At 42.9% G+C, this 22,097-nt stretch overlaps 1 protein-coding gene across 1 annotated transcript; it reads left to right on the top strand.

The window, feature by feature from the left end:
* The first annotated feature begins 1,098 nt into the window (after positions 1-1,098).
* Positions 1,099-20,529, top strand: lmnb2 (lamin B2). Its single transcript, XM_064936115.1, has 12 exons — positions 1,099-1,538; positions 5,021-5,157; positions 6,385-6,541; positions 8,446-8,571; positions 9,667-9,837; positions 10,784-10,909; positions 11,107-11,327; positions 12,607-12,835; positions 14,041-14,148; positions 14,322-14,441; positions 15,424-15,510; positions 17,242-20,529. The coding sequence occupies exons 1-12, from the start codon at positions 1,335-1,337 to the stop codon at positions 17,278-17,280; spliced, it is 1,725 nt and encodes a 574-aa protein (XP_064792187.1). The 5' UTR covers positions 1,099-1,334; the 3' UTR covers positions 17,281-20,529.
* The last annotated feature ends 1,568 nt before the right edge of the window (positions 20,530-22,097 follow it).

The following is a 22,097-nucleotide window of genomic DNA, read 5'->3' as shown; positions in this document are numbered from 1 at the left end:
AACTAACCCCAACCGGATTGGGGCAGCAGCGTAGCCTAGTGGTTAGAGTGTCGGATTAGTAACCAAAAGGTTGTAAGTTCAAATCCCCGAGCTGACAAGGTACAAATCTGTCATTCTGCCCCTGAACAGGCAGTTAACCCACTGTTCCTAGGCCATCATTGAAAATAAGAATTTGTTCTTAACTGACTTGCCTAGTAAAATAAAGGTAAAATACTATAGGCTTATAGATGTGTTTTCTTTATCCACATCAATTATCCTTTTTTTATTACTATTCTTTTAGACAAAAGTGCATTCCTCCTTATTTCCACCTCCATCAGATTCAAGCTCCATCTCTACTTCTGGCATCGTCCATTATTAGTTCATATCTGATAAAACAAAAAAAACAACTAAAACTTAACTAACCTTCTGTCAGCTGTTCATAGCTACAAACGCACACGCTGTTGCTCAGAAAAGAAGCTTTAAGTGCACTCAAAAGCAGATATTTCTGTTATTTCAGTCTTTGGGAGCTCATCACACACATACAGAGAGAGCAGCTCGAGTTTTCATTTTAGGCTGTGTTTACATCCTAAATAGAAGCAGGCCATTGGCTGCCTTCATCACGAGGGGTATGTACGGGAGTTCTGATTGGTTCCATGTTTAGCAGTATGGCTTATTTGCCTGAGCAGACAGGATGAAATATACTTTTTTTTAATGAGAAAATGTGCAAGAATTAACTGTGCCAACACATCATCAGAATGCTCAAGTCTTGCAGCTTTGGCCCACCGCCTAAATGGGGCTGCACATGCTGACAGATGCCATAATTAGGGCCTAGTGGTTTGGACTATCATGTCACATGACCTAGATATGAACCTTTATTTGAAGCCTTTTACAGAAATGAGAATTGCATAAAATGAAAGCAATTGTCTGAGGATGGTAATGGACCAATCTGATATAAAAAAGTGGGACAATTTGTAGAAAAAGCTTTAAAGAAAAGGTTCAAATCCAGGTCATGTGAAATGATTGCTCTAAACACAATATAGTTGTTTTCGGACAGATGCGATGTCTATCTAAGTCTATGAGCAAAACTCAACTCTCCTTTTGGCGCGGTCCGCGTGAAGTTCGGCCATTTTGTTTTGGCGAGGTCTTTCAAAACTAGGAGAAATTTAGCTACATGTCTTGGTAGTAGACTGCAGATTTCATTCATCAAACAAACTCGTTTAGGTTTTAACTAAACCGCTTTTGGAACCTCAAAACAACAAGTGCGTGGCGATCGAGTATAAGGAAGAATAAAACAATTAAAAAATAAATAAAACAAGTTTGAAAACATTACAGAGTGGAGTAAAACTTGAAGAATCATGGCCACCGCAACCCCAAGCCGCGCCGCGCCTGCTGGAACCCCGCTCTCCCCGACGAGGATATCGCGCCTCCAGGAAAAACAAGACCTGCAACATTTGAACGACAGGCTTGCCGTTTACATCGACCGAGTCCGGTCACTAGAGCTTGAAAATGACCGGCTCATGGTCAAGGTCTCCGAAAAGGAAGAAGTCACTACACGAGAGGTAATTTTTAACCATTAAATCTCTTATGTTGCTAGCTAACCCTATAACATTCATTTAACGGTAGTTAGCTAACGTTAGCATTTAACTAGCTAGCAAGATAAATAGCTACTAAGTTACCGGTAAAACAACAATCTAGTTAACAAATCGAGCTGATTAATGGAACACACCGATAACCAACTTGTGGTCTATCAGTTGTATATTTTTCGAGCAGTTTGATTTGTTGGCTTGGCTGTATTTCTTACGGGCCTTGGCTGAAACTAGCTGATTAGCATGCTAGCAAGTTTGTAGCTACTTAACTTGTAGGTAACATTGTACTCGTCCAAAGAAATTGTCCTGTTACACTGTCTCGCTATAGCTACATTGTATCAATCGTTGAGACTATTGTTTCATTGTAACATTTCACTAGTCATCTTGCTCATTCCTGGTGAATCATATAGTTAACTATAAGACTCGTGATGCTAGTCCAGTTTGCATGGTAGCTAGCTGTCGTGCCTACATTTACATGCTCGATTAGCCAGCTAGGAAAACACGTTTTGGGTGTTCGAAACTCCCGCGAGTATTATTGTTATTTTGGAGGGGAACCTGGTGGTTTTGATTAAACTCAAATGAACAAATCTGACCTTTCTCTCTCAAAAAAAAGATGTCCAAGATTAGTACATTGCGTGGTAGATAAGGTAAACTAACCGAAGTTGTCTCTGTCCTAGTTAGCCGATTGTAACCGGCTATATGTTCATTTATATTACAGGATAGGTCTGTTACTGTTTGGCATAGCACATACAATTTTCGACCAACCAAAAGGAATAAAACATTTTTGCTCTGAGTTAGTCCAACAATGTGTACGCCTTCATCTTGTCTATTTAAAATATTCTCTCATTTATCGAGACAGGTGTAGGTAGGTGCATTTATTTGAAATGGACAAGATGGCGGTATGCATTTTGTTGGACTAATTCATGGAGCAAAACATTTTATCTTAATCACTAAACATTCAAACCAACCACCTGCAGCTGAACATGGCCATTTTGAAGATGCGTGTTTGGCCCGAATCTAGAACGAAGATCGTATGGCCAAGGTTGGTCATATTCTCTTTGCTGTGCCAAACATTACCTGTCATGCAACGGCTAATGGAACATCACGTTAGTTGTTACAATCTGCCACTTAGAGCAGTCCAGGTGGTTTTGTTTTTACCCTGCTGTTTATTGCACCACCATCAGCATTTATTATTGTTATTCCCTGTACAGCATTAAATCCACATCTTCTGTGGGATTCCTATCACGTCGGAATGTGTACGGTATGTGCAATTTGCTGTACAGTTCCTTAGTCTGATTTATTTGACAACTTCAGTCTCGGAGCTCCTGAATGACTTCGGTTCACTTCAGTGCAGAGGATCACATTGATAACTATTTCACCACGTTTCCTAGAAAGCATACAAATGGGGGAGCGGGTAAATTCATTGAGCTAGAAATGAGTTGAGTGATTGTGGTTACTGTTGATATATGGTAGTTGCTAGGTACACCTGTTCAGCGTTATGTCAAAGGTGCTTACTAACCTGTCAGCTTGTACACCTGTTTGTTGCTAGGTTAGGAAGCACCTTTCAGCTCGTCTAGCTACTACATTCTATCACTGTTACATAGTGGTTATGTAGAAAATCTCAGCCACTAAGAAGTGCTTTGACTTGGGCTCTGTACTGAACAGACCCCAGAATGGGATCATTGTCTGGACTTGAGCCAAACTGTAAAGAGACACCGCCCTGTTTCCAGCCGAGGGGAGTATTGTTGGGCTGCCGGGGCTGTGCAGAGTCAAAGTTCCAGATGGGAGTGGCCCAGGGGGGCGCCTTTTCAAAGTTGTTTTTTTTTGTAACTGTTACTTTCCCCCGGCCTGTTTTTATATATTAAACAAGCCTGTTGTGATTTGCACAGCATGAGGCCACATGCATTGCTTAAACAACTTAGTATGCAAATATTGATGTTTTGGGAAAACTAGTTTGATGCATGTCAGATGGCCTCTTGAAAATCATTGCAATCATTTTAGTTTGTATTTGATAATGGAATGAGTTAAAAGTGACTGTGCATAGAAAGTGGCGTTCAAGAAAAAGTTATACATCTCTTCAAACATGTTTTTTAATGACCAGTTTAAGATATAAACAATTTTTTATAACAAAAGGTCTGAGTGGTATTAACAGGTTTATTCAATCTTTTCGTTTGGGAATTGTTAAGCAAGCCACGCCCGCAATCTGTTATGTATGAGGGGGGAAAAATCTGTGGAATGCCGGATAGTACAGGCTTCTGACCGGGCACAGCTCGTGACTGACAGCCTGTGTGCTAGAAGACTGCTAAATAGTCTATTTAATACTTCCCCAACTATCTGCACTGACCCTACGCACATTCACTAGATAGATATATATATATATATACTCACATGCACTTCATTGACACTTGCACACAACCCACACACATTCATACCGACACAACATAAACACGCATACATACTCCTTTTCTGCTTCTTACTCACTTTATTTTACTCTTATCTATCCTGATGCCAAATGACCTTACTCTGCCTTCATGTACATGTCTACCTCAAAACACCTCGTACGTCTGCACATTGATGTGGTACTGGTACTTCCTGTATATAGCTCCACATTGATGTGGTACTGGTACTTCCTGTATATAGCTCGCCATTGATCTGGTACTCCCCGTATATAGCTCCACATTGATCTGGTACTCCCTTTATATAGCTCCACATTGATCTGGTACTCCCTGTATGTAGCTCGCCATTGATCTGGTACTCCCCGTATATAGCTCCACATTGATCTGGTACTCCCTTTATATAGCTCCACATTGATCTGGTACTCCCTGTATATAGCTCCACATTGATCTGGTACTCCCTTTATATAGCTCGCCTTTGATCTGGTACTCCCCGTATATAGCTCCACATTGATCTGGTACTCCCTTTATATAGCTCGCCATTGATCTGGTACTCCCCGTATATAGCTCCACATTGATCTGGTACTCCCTTTATATAGCTCCACATTGATCTGGTACTTCCTGTATATAGCTCCACATTGATCTGGTACTCCCTGTATGTAGCTCCACGTTGATCTGGTACTCTCCGTATATAGCTCCACGTTGATCTGGTACTCCCTTTATATAGCTCCACATTGATCTGGTACTCCCTGTATATAGCTCCACATTGATCTGGTACTCCCTGTATGTAGCTCCACATTGATCTGGTACTCCCTGTATGTAGCTCCACATTGATCTGGTACTGGTACTTCTTGTATGTAGCTCCACATTGATCTGGTACTCCCTGTATGTAGCTCTGTTCTTGTGTAATTTATTCCTCTTGTGTTACTATTTAAAAATAAAACTCATCATGGTTGGGAACGGCTTGTAAGCAATCATTTCACGGTAAACTATACACCTGTTATATTGGGCGCATGTGACAAACTGTGATTTGTGTGTGTGTGTGCTCCCTCTCTGCACCAGGTGACTGGGATTAAGACCCTGTACGAGGCAGAGCTCGCGGATGCACGGCGTGTCTTGGATGAGACTGCCAGGGAGAGGGCCAGGCTTCAGATAGACCTGGGCAAGGCCAACTCTGACGTGGAGGAGGTGACCAGGAAGTAAGTAATAACACCCACTGATACCCAAGATTTGGAGTCTGCCTGAAAAGTGTGTTATTCAACGGGAAAGGCTACACATTCTTCTCGCTCTGGAAGAGGAAATGGTTGAACATGACAACATGTACATTCCATTACGTTTGACCGTCGTAGGAAATCTTTGTGTGTTGGTTGTATGACGTTCTTCACGCAATCCTTTGACAGGGGTCATCAACTAGATTCAGCCGTGGGCCAAGCTGGTTGAGAAAATGCCAAGTGTACAAAGCTGCCATTGGGGCAAAGGGTGGCTACTTTGAAGTTTCTCAACTATAAAATGTCTTTTGATTTAACACATTTTTGTGTGTGTCTACATGATTCCATATGTGTTATTTCGTAGTTTTGATGTCTACACTATTATTCTACAATGTAGAAAATAGTTATTTTTTTCAAGTAACCTACTCATTAAATGTTTTGTTAGCTTTTGCCTGGTACTGTACATCTCTATATTATGCATGAACAGATTTCCAACATTATAGTAACTTGGAACTGATCATTAAGCAAGTGATCTTATTCTCTTCACTTAATTAACTACGTGGTCTTATGAGCAAGGTCATTTTGTGGAGATACCTCGTAGTCTTGACTCCCAATTACTCTTGCTGTTAGTGTAAACCTGGTTCACTTAATCTTAACTAATCCGATTTCCCCCCCAAGCTGTTTTTGAATTACTTGTTCAGGCAGTTGGTTTGATGCTTGGGGGAGATTTACATCTGTTCCTCAAAAGTTCCAGACGCTTGTGTTGATCATTGTTTACATGGTTGCTAATTAACACTTTGGTAGACAGGAAGTTAGTTTCTAAAGCACTGACTGTCTTGGTTACCGCTGCTAACCACTGAAGGACTATCCTCTTTATTTATGGTCTTGTGGGCATGCTTATCTTTAAAGCAACGTTTAATGTGTAGCTATACAGTCGTGATCCTTTATTTTCTGTTGGCTGATGCTGTACAGCACAGAAGTGCTGAGATTTCGGTGGCCTTTTTTTCGTGCCTTTTTCTGTGAAATCAGATTAGGGACAAGAAACACGCTTTAATATATCAAACAGTTGGTTGGAAATTGGCAAAAGTTAAATTTCAGTCTAAATTTCTTTGGTTTGAATGGAAGTGTTACTTATGGACACTTTCATCTGGGTTACTGTTTATTTTATGAAAATAAATGCACGTGGTCTCAGTGTCTGTCTGTTCTCCGTCTCCTCAGTCTGAAAAAGAAAGATGGCGACCTGACTCTGGCCATGGCTCGGGCCAAGGACCTTGAGGCCCAGTTCAACAAGAGTGAAGCAAACCTGGCCACGGCCCTCAGTGAGAATGGAAACCTGGCTGCGGAGGTTGCCGACCTGAAGGCCCAGTTAGCCAAGGTTTCTGTACCTTCTACAGTTTCACTCTCACGACACTGGTTATAAAATAATAATAATGAAATGGGATTTAACAGATGCTTTTATCCAAAGCGACTTAGTCACGAATGAAAACATTTTACGTATGGGTGGTGCCGGGAATCGAACCCACTATCCTGCCGTTGAAAGTGCCGTGCTCTAGCCAACTGATCTACAGAGGACCACACAAACAGTCTAAAGTGTTACTGATAACAACCAAAACGAGTCCAAGGCCCTGCACAATATTTCTAGCCTGGTAGTACGGGCTTCTGTTATGTCACACAGCCCTGTCTGGTTTTCTACCAACAAGGTCTTCGTTTACTAAGAAGGACAAGAGGGAATCCCACACACAATATTTCTAGCCTGGTAGTATCCTTATCTGGATTTCCTGTTTTACTCACACCTGCCTGCTACTCGCCATACAGTCCGTTTTCTTCTGTTAAGGCTGGAGGTTGGGCAACCACAAGTGGCAAACTGAACGGAAATGACCCAATTGAAAGTTGGTAGAGATGGTTGTCGTTAGTTACGTAACTGTTATGGGCTATATATGTGCATTGGAACAAGAGAAGCGGGAGTGGGGTGGGGGGTGTGAGTCATATTATTTGTAAAGTACGTTCACACACGCATACACACTTCGGTGAGTCAGACTGTGCTTACACATAGACTATCTTGTTGCTGCAAGGTTAGGATATACACACATGTGATCATGTTGCTGCAATGTTAGGATATACACACACGCGATCATGTTGCTGCAATGTTAGCGCATATATATATATATATATATATATATATATATGTATGTGTGTGTATATGTGTGTGTGTTGCCACTAGGTTAGGACACACGCACGCTATCGTGTTGCCGCTAGGTTAGGACACGCACGCTATCGTGTTGCCGCTAGGTTAGGACACACGCACGCTATCGTGTTGCCGCTAGGTTAGGACACACGCACGCTATCGTGTTGCCGCTAGGTTAGGACACACGCACGCTATCGTGTTGCCGCTAGGTTAGGACACGCACGCTATCGTGTTGCCGCTAGGTTAGGACACACGCACGCTATCGTGTTGCCGCTAGGTTAGGACACACGCACGCTATCGTGTTGCCGCTAGGTTAGGACACACGCACGCTATCGTGTTGCCGCTAGGTTAGGACACACGCACGCTATCGTGTTGCCGCTAGGTTAGGACACACGCACGCTATCGTGTTGCCGCTAGGTTAGGACACACGCACGCTATCGTGTTGCCGCTAGGTTAGGACACGCACGCTATCGTGTTGCCGCTAGGTTAGGACACGCACGCTATCCTGTTGCCGCTAGGTTAGGACACACGCACGCTATCGTGTTGCCGCTAGGTTAGGACACACGCACGCTATCGTGTTGCCGCTAGGTTAGGACACGCACGCTATCGTGTTGCCGCTAGGTTAGGACACGCACGCTATCGTGTTGCCGCTAGGTTAGGACACACGCACGCTATCGTGTTGCCGCTAGGTTAGGACACACGCACGCTATCGTGTTGCCGCTAGGTTAGGACACACGCACGCTATCGTGTTGCCGCTAGGTTAGGACACACGCACGCTATCGTGTTGCCGCTAGGTTAGGACACGCACGCTATCGTGTTGCCGCTAGGTTAGGACACACGCACGCTATCGTGTTGCCGCTAGGTTAGGACACACGCACGCTATCGTGTTGCCGCTAGGTTAGGACACACGCACGCTATCGTGTTGCCGCTAGGTTAGGACACACGCACGCTATCGTGTTGCCGCTAGGTTAGGACACACGCACGCTATCGTGTTGCCGCTAGGTTAGGACACGCACGCTATCGTGTTGCCGCTAGGTTAGGACACACGCACAGGTCAGACCTTAGTTCTTACACACCATGTCTTGTGTTTCCAGGCTGAAGATGCCCATTCTGTAGCTAAGAAGCAGCTGGAGACCGAGACTCTGATGAGAGTGGATCTGGAGAACCGCTGCCAGAGCCTGATGGAAGAGCTGCAGTTCAGGAAGAGCATGTTCGACGAGGTGTGTGGACACATGGCGATAACGTCCGTCACTGTTTGCCCAGGGTGGGGAAACACTATTCATTGGGGGGGGGCCTCAGGTAAATGGCTCTTGAGTGGCCGCAGGGGTCTAAGGCACTGCATCTCAGTGCTCGAGGCGTCACCACAGACCCTGGTTTGATTCCAGGCTGTATCACATCTGGACGTGATTGGGAGTTCCCATAGGGCGGTGTACAATTGGCCCAGCGTCGTCTGGGTTTGGTCGGTGTAGGCCGTCATTGAAAATAAGAATTTGTTCTCAACTGACTCGCCTCGTTAAATAAAAAATGAATGACTAATAAGTACCACTTGCTCCACTAAAAACCTACTAAAACTATTTATTGATTTAAAGCCCCAGCAGGTAAATAAATGTCACGTTTTTTAGAAACGGTAACTTCGGGCCAACTTCGTCCTGTACACTGAGTATACCAAACATTAGGAGCTCCTTCCCCTTTTCCCCCCTCAGAACAGCCTCAATTCATCAGGTCATGGACTCTACAAGGTGTTGAAAGGGTTCCACAGGGATGCTGGCCCATGTTGACTCCAATGCTTCCCACAATTGTGTAAAGTTGGCTGGATGTCCTCTGGGTGGTGGACCATTCTTGATACACATGGGAAACTTGAGTGGGAAAAACCCCAGCAATGTTGCAGTTCTTCACACAAACCGGTGCGCCTGGCACCTACTACCAAACCCCACTCAAAGGCACTTAAATCTTTTGTATTTCCCATTCACCCTCTGAATGGCACTCATACACCAGCCATGTCACAAGGCTTAAAAATCCTTCTTTAACCTGTCTCCTACCTTTCATCGGGTCCGTCTGTCATAAGAGCAGGTGTTCTTTAATGTTTTGTATACTCAGTGTATAAAGTCCTACAGCTGCTGTGGATTCAAATACACACACACACAGTGAAATGCACAAGAACAAAAGCAACAACTGTGATTCACATGCCTCCTTTTCTGCACAAACCAATTGATATGAAAGCTGTACATCTTTACACCTGGGCATGTGCAAGCATACTAGCCGTGTTGTCATGGGAACACCTGTCTGACTGGCCTGGTGACCCTCGTGTGTTTTAGGAGGTACGTGAGACGCGTCGACGTCGCGAGAAGCGTACCGTGGAGGTGGACAGTGGGGTGACCCAGGACTACACGTTCCAGCTGGCTCAGGCTCTGCAGGACCTGCGCCGGCAGCATGAGGAACAAGTCTCCATCTACAAGGAGGAGCTGGGCAACACCTTCCAGGCCAAGGTATGTGTGATGTCTGACCCCGTGCTTCCCACCCTAGACCTTTTTATATCTGTAAGGCTAGGGGTTTATGGCCATTGTATGACCTTTAAGAAACTAGCCTTACACCCCTAGGCCATCCTTTCCTACAACCGGGTAGCCCGGTGGAACCGGGTAGTCTACTAATCATTGATTTTAGTTGAATCATCAGGTGTGCTTTTGCTACAACAGAAATGCAGTGCGTTTGGACACTTCAGAGCCCTTGACTTTTGTTACGTTACAGCCTTATTGCAAAATGGATGAGATGTCCCCCCCATCAATCTACACAAAAATACCCTATAGTGTCAAAGCAAAAACAGTTTAAAATTATTTTTGGGGGCAAATCTATACATTTATAATTTTATCACATTTACGTAAGTATTCAGACCCTTTACTCAGTACTTTGAAGCACCTTTGGCAGTGATTACAGTTTCTGGTCTTCTTGGGTAAGACGCTACAAGCTTGGTACACCTGTATTTGGGGAGTTTCGCCCATTCTTCTCTGCAGATCCTCTTAAGCTCTGCCAGGTTGGATGGGGAGTGTCGCTGCACAGCTATTTTCAGGTCTATCCAGAGATGTTCGATCGGGTTCAAGTCCGGGCTCAGTTTGGCTGGGAGGCCAGTCATTTAATCCATTTTAGAATAAGGCTGTAATGTAACAAAGGTAGGGGTCTGAATCCTTTTCAAATGCAGTGTATGCAGTCCTGTGGGGCGTCTAAGGGACACTGGGAGATACGACCATAATGATTTATAATTGGCCATGAAAGTTAGGGGGGGTTGGGGGTTGTTGTGAAACAAGTAGTCAATTTCATACTATATTTATCATGCATCTGTGACAAGTTTAATTTGATACTGCTGTTTGTGGTCCTTTTTGTCTGTAGTTCCGGACTAAATGACATGTTTTGTTCTCTGCCCCCACCCCGTCTGTCTAGCTGGATAATGCAAAGGTGTCGTCTGAGCTGAATGACAAGGCGGTGAGCACAGCTCGGGAGGAACTGCAGGAGGCTCATATGAGGATCGAGAGCCTGGCCTACCAGCTCTCTGCCCTGCAGAAACAGGTACACATACCTATTAACCTGAACGGCATGTTAAGTACTGTTGTTCATCTATCTGGTCGGCTGAACTTTTAAACACATTCTTTTTATTTACTTCCAGATAGCCATCTACTGCAATTACGTTGTATGTACTTCCTTGAACTGTCCTTTATTTTGTAATTTTTACTAACGATTTTGTCATCTCGTCCCTCCGTGTGTAGGCCTCTGCCAATGAGGAGCGTGTGCGTGAGCTTGAGAACCTGGTGGCTGGAGAGAGGGACAAGCACCGCATGCAGATGGACCTGAAGGAGAGGGAGATGGCTGAGATGAGGGAGCGTATGCAGCAGCAGCTGAACGAGTACCAGGAGCTGCTGGATGTCAAACTGGCCCTGGACATGGAGATCAACGCTTACAGGAAACTGCTGGAGGGAGAGGAAGACAGGTGAGGATGGGATGGGGCGGACTGACTGACTTCACTCATCCATAGAGAACAGGGGAAAGCTGATTTTTAAAAGAAAACAAAGTTTAAAAGAAAAACACTTAGCCATCATTGCATCTTGCAAACTAGTTGTTAGATTTGGACAACAGACAGATGAGCAGTGCATTTCTTCAACCCCTGCCTGAGAAGTTTAACATCACACAGTAAATTCCAGCCGGTACATTCCTCAATTGTTATAGGGATGCAGCAGTGTCTCTCTGTCCGTCTAATGCTGTTGACAAGCTGCTGGAACAAGTCCAACTGCATTCATCCTGTTACACCAAACGGGTAGACTAATAAATATGGCAATAATTAAAATCGTTCAAATTAATTTATATAGTCCTTTTACATCAGCTGATATTTCAAAGTGATGTACAGAAACCCACAGCCGAACACCCTAAAAAGCAAGCAATGCAGTCGTAGAAGCACGGTGGCTAGGAAAAACTCCCTAGAAAGGCCAGAACCTAGGAAGAAACCAAGAGAGGAACCAGGCTATGAGGGGTGGCCAGTCCTCTTCTGGCTGTGCCGGGTGGAGATTATAACAGAACATGGCCAAGATGTTCAAATGTTCAGAAATGACCAGCATGGTCAAATAATTCTCCGTTCTGGTTTGTCACTGACCCTCCAGGTTAGAGAATATCCCCCAGGATAGTACAGAGGGGTAAACAACTAGCTAATTTGAAACAGGCCTCTCAAGCTGACACCTGTTTCTCCCCCAAATGTCACGCCTCTTAACTTTTACCTGTGAGTGGTTCAGCGAGCACCAAGTGAAGGGTTTAGGAAGGCTTATCCAGGTGCTGCAGGATAGATGTCTATGACGTTATGTCATAAGCGGTATTTGAAGGCAGGTGGTTGAGACGGCAGGGTAGCCTAGTGGTTAGAGCGTTGGACTAATAACCGGAAGGTTGCAAGTTCAAACCCCCGAGCTGAGAAGGTACAAATCTGTCGTTCTGACCCTGAACAGGCAGTTAACCCATTAGGCCGCCATTGAAAATAAGAATTTGTTCTTAACTGACTTGCCTGGTTAAATAAAGGTAAAAAAAGACCCTGAGCCAATCAGCTAGCGCCAGACAGACTACTGGAGTGAAGAGCAGAAGACTAAAGGTTGACTAGTATAACAGTCTTCCTCCACAATACAGTAGGTATTTGTTTTCTTGATTAAAGTATTGGGTAATTGGGATGCAAGTAATGGATGACTCACGTTTCTTTCTCTGTTTCCCCCTCCTGTTTCCCCCCCCCACAGACTGAAGCTGTCCCCCAGCCCATCCGGCCGTGTGACAGTGTCCCGTGCCATGGGCACAGGCTCTTCCCGCTCCTCCTGGGCCAAGAGGAAGCGCGTGGAGCTGCAGGAAGAGTCAGTGGTCGTGCCTCAGGTTCACATCAACCAGGAGGCAGAGGCCATCGGCAGCATCACCATCGAGGAGACTGACCTGGAGGGAAAGTGTGTCACCCTCAAGAACGACTCAGACAAGGTACCGCTAGCTACTCATAAAATTACATACTACGACTATTCAGAATTACAATTAGTGTTGGTAGTCGAGTCACGATTCCCTATAGCTAAGTTCAGAGTCATCAATAGTTGAGTCACAAGTCGTTATGGCTGAAGTCTGTGTCTCTGGGTCTGATTTTAACAAAAAAATACCACATTCATTTTGGTGGTTGTGTCTCTGGGTCTGATTTTAACAAAAACAAATACCACAATCATTTTGGTTGATGTGCAAGTAAAAATGCCAACGTTTGAAAGCAAAACAAATAATTCTGTGTTGTTTAGGTCATAATTGCCTTCAATATGCAATAGCCTATGAAACAGAAGTCCTTCATAAACAGGTTTACATAAATATTTAATTTGTGTTCAATAGTTATGTCAAATTAGTAATGCTGTTTTTGAATGGATGAATGGTCTCTAGATGGAGTAGGCTATTGCTCCTGTCAGATTGACCAGATTAATAATTTGCGAAAATAATTACTGCCTCTAAGCTACTTTTTGTAGCCGAACACTGATATTTCTGTAAAGGTTTTATTCTAGAGCAAAAACTAAAGGGAGACTAGGGAAAGTGAGAAGGTAGAGAGAGATGACAAATTCAAATACCTACTTTTCAGACCCAAGGGGAGAGAGCGACAGTAGCTAGACTGTTTTTTAAAACTTTTAAACTCCAATACTATTGTTTTAAGTTTCGTAAAGGAGTTAGTGTTTCTTAACCAGGCGACGCTAAATGGTAGACTGGTGACTGGTGGTCGCTTGTATGGCGTGTAACCTCGGCTCCGTCTGGGATCATGTCTGCCCACACTGATCGCTTGCTCCCACGCAGCTCACCAGCTGATGTAGGCTGCGTGTGCCGGTGCTGTGTCCTTTCCCCTGCTGGAGAACAGAACCCTCGCTGCTCTGCTCACCCAGTGCTGCTAATATTCTGCTTATCATAGTAGCCTGTTCAGCCCAAGTGCAAATACAAGTGCCAGGAAGGAAAGTCCGAGTCACCAATGGTCGTGTCCAAGTTTGAGTCTAATGTCATGAAAATTGTGACTCGAGTCAGACTCGAATGCTACAACACTGCAATTACATATTACAATTCAATATTACAACTTCTCTGCTCCTTCACTGCTGTGAAGTAATCAATAATGAATTGCGTGTTTATTCGGATCGGTGAAAGAATTGGTGTTTAAAACACACTGTCTATAGGACCAGTCTCTAGGTAGCTGGAGGCTGCAGAGGCAGATTGGAGAAGGAGAGGAGATCACCTACAAGTTCTCTCCCAAGTTTGTCCTCAAGGCCGGCAAGACTGTCACGGTAAGCAGCACTCCTCCTCAGTCAGTCTGTGACTGGTTTTCTTTATTTATTTATCAACTAGATTCACCCAGTGTTAAGTGTTTGTAAATCCACTTTTGTAACAATTTGATTAGCCATTTCCTCTGGTGTTGAACAGTCCTGATTTCATCTTTCTGTGTGATGTCCTGTTGTAGGTGTGGGGCTCGGACGCAGGTGTGTCTCACAGCCCACCCTCTGACCTGCTGTGGAAGAGCCAGGCCTCCTGGGGCACCGGGGATGACATCACCACCACCCTTGTGAACTCTGACGGAGAGGTGAGAGGAGCATGGGGGGGGGGGAAGAAACGCACCCCTACAGTGCCTTCATAAAGAATTCACCAATGCCTCCCTTCATTACACCCAGTCACTAAAAAAAAACAGGCGTCCTTCCTAACTCAGTTGCTGGGGAGGAAGGAAACCTCGTAGTTACTCCACAATACGAACCTAAATGACAGTGAAAAGAAGGAAGCCTTTAAGAATAAAAATATTCCAAAACATGTATCCTGTTTGCAATAAGGAACTTAAGTAAATCTGCAACAAATGCGGCAAAGAAATTATCTTTATGTCCGGAATAAAAAGTGTTTGGGGCGAATCCAACACGTCACTGAGTACCACTTCATATTTTCAAGCATGGTGGTGGCTGCATCATGTTATGGGTATGCTTGTCATTGGCAAAGGACAAGCATATCCATAAATTCACCTTTCATCAGGAGAAAAACCTTAAACACAAGGAAAAATATACACTGGAGTTGCATACCAAGACCATGTTGAATGTTCCCGAGTGGCCTAGTTACAGTTTTAACTTAAATCGATGACATGACTTGAAAATGGCTGTCTAGCAATGATCAACAACCAGCTTGAAAAATTACCCAGAAAGACACTTCACTGCCAAACGTGATTCTAACGTGTATTAACTCAGTTGTGATTTATTTTTAAAATTAGATTTTTATAAATAACATTTCTAAACATGTTTTCACTATGTAATTATGGGGTATTGGGTGCAAGAGAGAAAATCGTGTTTGAATTCAGGCTGTAACACAAAATCAAGGGGGAATGAATACTTTCTGAACGCACTAAGTTCAATATGTTTGTCTTTTCTAAGACATTAGCTACATGTCCTGAATTGTAATATCAATTTGAATAGCCTTTACAAACATTGCCATGTGCAAAATATTTGGTGAGGGCGAAAATTGCAGAATAGTAAGTACAAGATCTATGCAGAGATTTCTTTTTATTGAGCTGTTGTCTTCCTATCCAGGAAGTGGCTAAGAGAACCGTCACCAAGACGTTGATGGAGGTGGAGAACGGAGATGATGATGACGACTTCGAGGAGGAGGAACTGAGAGTAAATTATTTCCCTTGAATTGAAGCCCATAATGAACTTATCTCTGTCAGGTTATCCATCTCTGTCAGGTTATCCATCTCTGTCAGGTTATCCATCTCTGTCAGGTTGAACATCTCTGTCAGGTTGAACATCTCTGTCAGGTTGAACATCTCTGTCAGGTTGAACATCTCTGTCAGGTTGAACATCTCTGTCAGGTTGAACATCTCTGTCAGGTTGAACATCTCTGTCAGGTTGAACATCTCTGTCAGGTTGAACTTCTCTGTCAGGTTGAACTTCTCTGTCAGGTTGAACTTCTCTGTCAGGTTGAACTTCTCTGTCAGGTTGAACTTCTCTGTCAGGTTGAACTTCTCTGTCAGGTTGAACTTCTCTGTCAGGTTGAACTTCTCTGTCAGGTTGAACTTCTCTGTCAGGTTGAACTTCTCTGTCAGGTTGAACTTCTCTGTCAGGTTGAACTTCTCTGTCAGGTTGAACTTCTCTGTCAGGTTGAACTTCTCTGTCAGGTTGAACTTCTCTGTCAGGTTGAACTTCTCTGTCAGGTTGAACTTCTCTGTCAGGTTGAACTTCTCTGTCAGGTTGAACTTCTCTGTCAGGTTGAACTTCTCTGTCAGGTTGAACTTCTCTGTCAGGTTGAACTTCTCTGTCAGGTTGAACTTCTCTGTCAGGTTGAACTTCTCTGTCAGGTTGAACTTCTCTGTCAGGTTGAACTTCTCTGTCAGGTTGAACTTCTCTGTCAGGTTGAACTTCTCTGTCAGGTTGAACTTCTCTGTCAGGTTGAACTTCTCTGTCAGGTTGAACTTCTCTGTCAGGTTGAACTTCTCTGTCAGGTTGAACTTCTCTGTCAGGTTGAACTTCTCTGTCAGGTTGAACTTCTCTGTCAGGTTGAACTTCTCTGTCAGGTTGAACTTCTCTGTCAGGTTGAACTTCTCTGTCAGGTTGAACTTCTCTGTCAGGTTGAACTTCTCTGTCAGGTTGAACTTCTCTGTCAGGTTGAACTTCTCTGTCAGGTTGAACTTCTCTGTCAGGTTGAACTTCTCTGTCAGGTTGAACTTCTCTGTCAGGTTGAACTTCTCTGTCAGGTTGAACTTCTCTGTCAGGTTGAACTTCTCTGTCAGGTTGAACTTCTCTGTCAGGTTGAACTTCTCTGTCAGGTTGAACTTATCCGTGTCAGGGGAAGTTTAAGCTATTGCCATCTGCTGTTTGACTATAAAAATAGTTATATTATTCTTACTAGTGCCCAGTGTTGTACCCCGTGTGGTAAGTTCCCCTAACAGGTAGGCCTACATTATATTCACTGTTTTTGCAGGTTTTTTGGGGACATAAAATGTATAAATCTGATGCCAACTAGTTAAGAGATCAAATTCAGAATCTGGTTAAGGATTAGTCCAATAGGGTAAGTGTTGATGGGTTGAAGCTTGGGGTATCTATGTATTTATAGCCACTATGCTGCATCAGTTAAGCTACGGCCGATGAATACTTTTTACCGATATGTTATTGGGCTCATTTCTGAAGGTGGAAATTATATTTTAGATGATGTCAGCGTAATTTTATTTGTACTCATTTTGGAGTAGGATGTCCGCTTAAAGTCGCCAGAACTGAGCTTCTCAGTCCTTCTACATAAAAACGTGCTGCATGTGCCTATACTAGATTAAGATGGCTGTTTTAAATGTAACTGCTAGTATTAGTTTAGTGGTGCATTGTTTTGTCTCACATCTTACCCTTGTTTCCTTCCAGGGAGAGAAGGCCTCTTCCAGGGAATGTTCAATCATGTGAAGAAGTTCCCATAGTTTGTTCTCCTACAAAATCTGCTTCTTTTTCTAGAGCCACTCAACTTTTTGTATAATTCAGTCTTGTGTTCTTAATATTTTTTTAATCTTATAAGACAATTTAAGAGCCTGCCCATATTTTCAAGACCCCGTTTTTAACATCCAAGTAATCATGACAAAATAAAACAATTTTTGCCTTGAGTTTAGGACTGAATTCGCTCAGTTAGTGTATACACCCCCCCAATTATGTTGAGTCAGACAGCTGGATGTCTTCTGGATTTTAAAGAATAATGATTGTTCGTTCACCACATGATCCCACATTCCACTTAATCTACATGAATCAATGAGAGTAGTCCCCGGGACTGGAGGACACTGGCTTTAGGCTTGCTGTTGTCCTGTCAAGTCAGAAAGGACTTCACTGTGTGCATGGGATGTGTTTTAACCCTAGACACGTCTGTTGAGAAAAAGCTGGACCTAAACCTAACCAATTGTTAAAAAAAAAAAAAAAAGTTTTTGGGGGGCATAGTTGTCCGTGGTGGCATTTGAATCGATTGCTAATTCGATGAACTTGTCACCATCGAGGCAGGAGAGTGAAAAGGAGTTTGAAGGAGAATGGTCAGCCTGGAATCTGTTGCACACTGAATATTGCTCCTTTTCAATGTTTCATTTCACAACATGATCCTTTGTAGCTCAGTTGATAGAGCATGGCACTTGCAAAGCTTCCTGGTACCACCCATACGTTAAAAAGAATTGTATGCATTCATGACTGTCGCTTTGGATAACAGTCTGGCATTTTATTATGGCATTTTATAATGAAACTGAGCACTATTCAGTGGGTTCCATTACAGGCTCGAGCATAATGGCAGAGTGGATGTGATCTTTGGTTCCTTAAATGTGTAGTAGATTGTAACTGACAGCTGTCGCTTAGCTCATGTACTGGCTTTAGTCTGGCAAATCACAGCAACAGGATGGAAATGCTAGGATTGCGTATTCTACTAAATGGATTGGTATATTTTAAAAATGCATTAATGCCTACAATTTTATAATTGGAAATGTTTCAAATTTTCAACGAAATGTATATTTTTTTTTAACGTAATGAAATATAGATTTAAGACTTTGCTCTTTCTCAAAATAGTACTTTTTATGGTTTGGAGAGAATTACATCAGATGGCGACGTGATGAGTTACGATAGGACATGGCATGCAATCATGCAACGCTTGTATTTAAAACGCCACTCTTTAAAAAAAACTTGTTTCCCAACTCGTCCTTCAAGTACCCCCCCCCCCCCCCCAACAGCAAAAAATGTGTTTTGCTCCCAGACAAACTCACCTGATTCAACTCATTGAGGGCTTGATGATTAGTTGACGTTCAATCAGGTGTGTACTGGTATAAACCGTGACTGAACGTTTCCAACCTGTTGTCTTATTCTGATGCTGTTGACATGATAAATCGTGATTTTTTAAAATCTTTTTGAAAATTATGTTTCTCAAGACAAGTAGACTGTAAGAACTACAGTATGCATATTTTAAATGTGACTTAAGATTTAATGGTAGGGTTTCTGTCTTAAAACTAAACCAGGTGTAACCTTTCTCTACCTTATGCACCTACTGAATGTATGGCCGTGCCAAGAATGAAAGGTAGTCGTGCTACTTCAAGTCAGCAATATGAGATGCAATTGGTGAGAATCTGCCTTTTCATGAAGATGGGTGGGGGGGGGTGCAGTTTGGACTTTCAAAATTGAATTGAAAAAAAGATTCTAATAGCAATATGCTTGGATGCGTGGAGGGGGATCTGTTGTCTCGACTCTCATCCCAAACAACTACTTGTTGTAGACAAGCTAAAGGGATAGTAACCCAAATTACAGAATTACTTACCGTTCCTTGTCCATAGACTGCTTACAGGGTAAGGAAACTAATATGTAATTTAGTCATTTTGAGTGACGCACCCCCTTTTTTATATATATATATATATATATATATATATATAACCTCAGGATGTGAACACTTATAAACCTCGTTGATTTTTCATTCTTTGTGGCTGGCTGTGCTATAGCATCTCAGTGGTTGAAGTAGTTGTACTACCCAAGCAGTGTTCTCTCTTAACATGGCACTGAAAATGGAGGGAAGGAGCAATTTGAATTATTGACATTTTTTCCCACTTGATCAATAATCGTGAACAAATTTAACAAAAAAGATGCAATGTTGCTTTGACTTTTTATAGTTTTAATATTGGCCTGGGAAACATAATTTTTGTATGTCTATTTGAATGCAGTGCTTTGCATTATTTGAATATTATTATTTTGATAGGATAATTGTAATTTGTATTTTCGAGTTCTCTTTAGATGGATCAAGTTTGGGCCTAAAATGGCAGAACTATTTTTTTTGTGTGTGTTTGACTATAAAGTGTTAATTCTCCCCCCCAAAATATTTAGCAAAATTAGTGTCTAGTGTAAATATTTTCAGGCAGATTAAAAAAAAAAAAAAACATTTTTTAATTGTCACGGTAACTGAAAATCATGGAAGTAATGTTGCAACAAGGTTTTGTGTTGATGCATTTCCATTGAACTCTAGAGTGGATCCCTGGGAATGACGTATCCACTGCAGACAGGGTATCCAGACTCTTTTTAATCATGATTGAACTGTGATGGTCATTTTATAGTGTTTTCTATAGGAATTCCACCACCACTACTGGTGATGTACTTAGGCTCCTTGACAGCTTTTAGTTTCATGCACTGTTTGGTTTAGACACACATTACTGTTAGTACACAGTACTACTATTAATGTGAGTCAATGATGTCAGTATGTATTCACAGTACTGCCAAATTATCAGGTTCTATGTTACAGATGTAGCAAGTGAAATGTGAGAGACTACAGCGTTTTTCTTGGCGGGTTTTCAGTGTTCACTCCTTACCACCATTAGATGCTGGGATTTATTAAGCCAGTGGAGAAGCTAAGAATATTGTTAGTACTTTTTACTGTATAGTAGCGGTGGTAAGGACTGACGATGAGGAAATCCAGTTAACATGGGAGAGCATGGTTTAGTCATTTTGAGCCATACTAAACATTTGTGAATTGATATTTGGGTCAAATGCGCAGATAAACCGAAACCCTAAACTTTATCACTCTAAGAGGACTTGTATAGGGAGGGAGCATGCCAAATGTGTGTTTGTCATACTGCTATTGATTTTATTACATTTTACAATTTTGAAATATTTTTTTTTGTATACATAAATCATAATAAATGTTTTCCATATTAATAGGTTTGATTTATTCTGACTTGAGTGCCATTTATCAAAGACCAAGTACTTAAGTAGAACACTACCAATTTGAAAACGCTGCTAACTGGGTTGTAATTCTCATCATCCCACTCTCGGTAGTGTAGTAATGTGGTAAGTAAATCAAATTTTATTTGTCACATACACATGGTTAGCAGATGTTAATGCGAGTGTAGCGAAATGCTTGTGCTTCTAGTTCCGACAATGCAGTAATAACCAACAAGTAATCTAACTAACAATTCCAAAACTACTGTCTTATACACAAGTGTAAGGGGATAAAGAATATGTACATAAAGATATATGAATGAGTGATGGTACAGAGCAGCATAGGCAAGATACAGTAGATGGTATCGAGTACAGTATATACATATGAGATGAGTAATGTAGGGTATGTAAACGAAGTGGCATAGTTAAAGTGGCTAGTGATACATGTATTACAAAGATGCAGTAGATATAGAGTACAGTATATACGTATATGAGATGAATAATGTAGGGTATGTAAACATATTAGGTAGCATTGTTTAAAGTGGCTAGTGATATATTTTACATCAATTTCCATCAATTCCCATTATTGAAGTGGCTGGAGTTGAGTCAGTGTGTTGGCAGCAGCCACTCAATGTTAGTGGTGGCTGTTTAACAGTCTGATGGCCTTGAGATAGAAGCTGTTTTTCAGTCTCTCGGTCCCAGCTTTGATGCACCTGTACTGACCTCGCCTTCTGGATGATAGCGGGGTGAACAGGCAGTGGCTCGGGTGGTTGTTGTCCTTGATGATCTTTATGGCCTTGCTGTAACATCGGGTGGTGTAGGTGTCCTGGAGGGCAGGTAGTTTGCCCCCGGTGATGCGTTGTGCAGACCTCACTACCCTCTGGAGAGCCTTACGGTTGTGGGCGGAGCAGTTGCCATACCAGGCGGTGATACAGTCCTCCAGGATGCTCTCGATTGTGCATCTGTAGAAGTTTGAGTGCTTTTGGTGACAAGCTGAATTTCTTCAGCCTCCTGAGGTTGAAGAGGCGCTGCTGCGCCTTCTTCACGATGCTGTCTGTGTGGGTGGACCAATTCAGTTTGTCTGTGATGTGTATGCCGAGGAACTTAACTTACTACCATCTCCACTACTGTTCCATCGATGTGGATAGGGGGGTGTTCCCTCTTGCTGTTTCCTAAAGTCCACAATCATCTTAGTTTTGTTGACATTGAGTGTGAGGTTATTGTCCTGACACCACACTCCGAGGGCCCTCACCTCCTCCCTGTTGTTGGTGATCAAGTCTACCACTGTTGTGTCGTCCGCACACTTGATGATTGAGTTGGAGGCGTGCGTGGCCACGCAGTCGTGGGTGAACAGGGAGTACAGGAGAGGGCTCAGAACGCACCATTGTGGGGCCCCAGTGTTGAGGATCAGCGGGGTGGAGATGTTTTTGCCAACCCTCACCACCTGCGGGCCACTCGTCAGGAAGTCCAGTGCCCAGTTGCACAGGGCGGGGTCGAGACCCAGGGTCACGAGTTTGATGACGAGCTTGGAGGGTACTATGGTGTTAAATGCTGAGCTGTAGTCG

This window comes from Oncorhynchus masou, chromosome 24, assembly GCF_036934945.1.
Source record: "Oncorhynchus masou masou isolate Uvic2021 chromosome 24, UVic_Omas_1.1, whole genome shotgun sequence".
Lineage (NCBI taxonomy): Eukaryota > Metazoa > Chordata > Actinopteri > Salmoniformes > Salmonidae > Oncorhynchus > Oncorhynchus masou.
This window is presented reverse-complemented; position numbering and strand designations above follow the sequence as displayed.

Coding starts and splice junctions, on each gene's coding strand:
- lmnb2 (XM_064936115.1), top strand. CDS start 1,335: ATGGCCACCGCAACCCCAAGCCGCGCCGCGCCTGCTGGAACCCCGCTC. Junction 10,910..11,106: donor TCTCTGCCCTGCAGAAACAG/GTACACATACCT, acceptor CTCCGTGTGTAG/GCCTCTGCCAATGAGGAGCG. Junction 15,511..17,241: donor TCGAGGAGGAGGAACTGAGA/GTAAATTATTTC, acceptor GTTTCCTTCCAG/GGAGAGAAGGCCTCTTCCAG.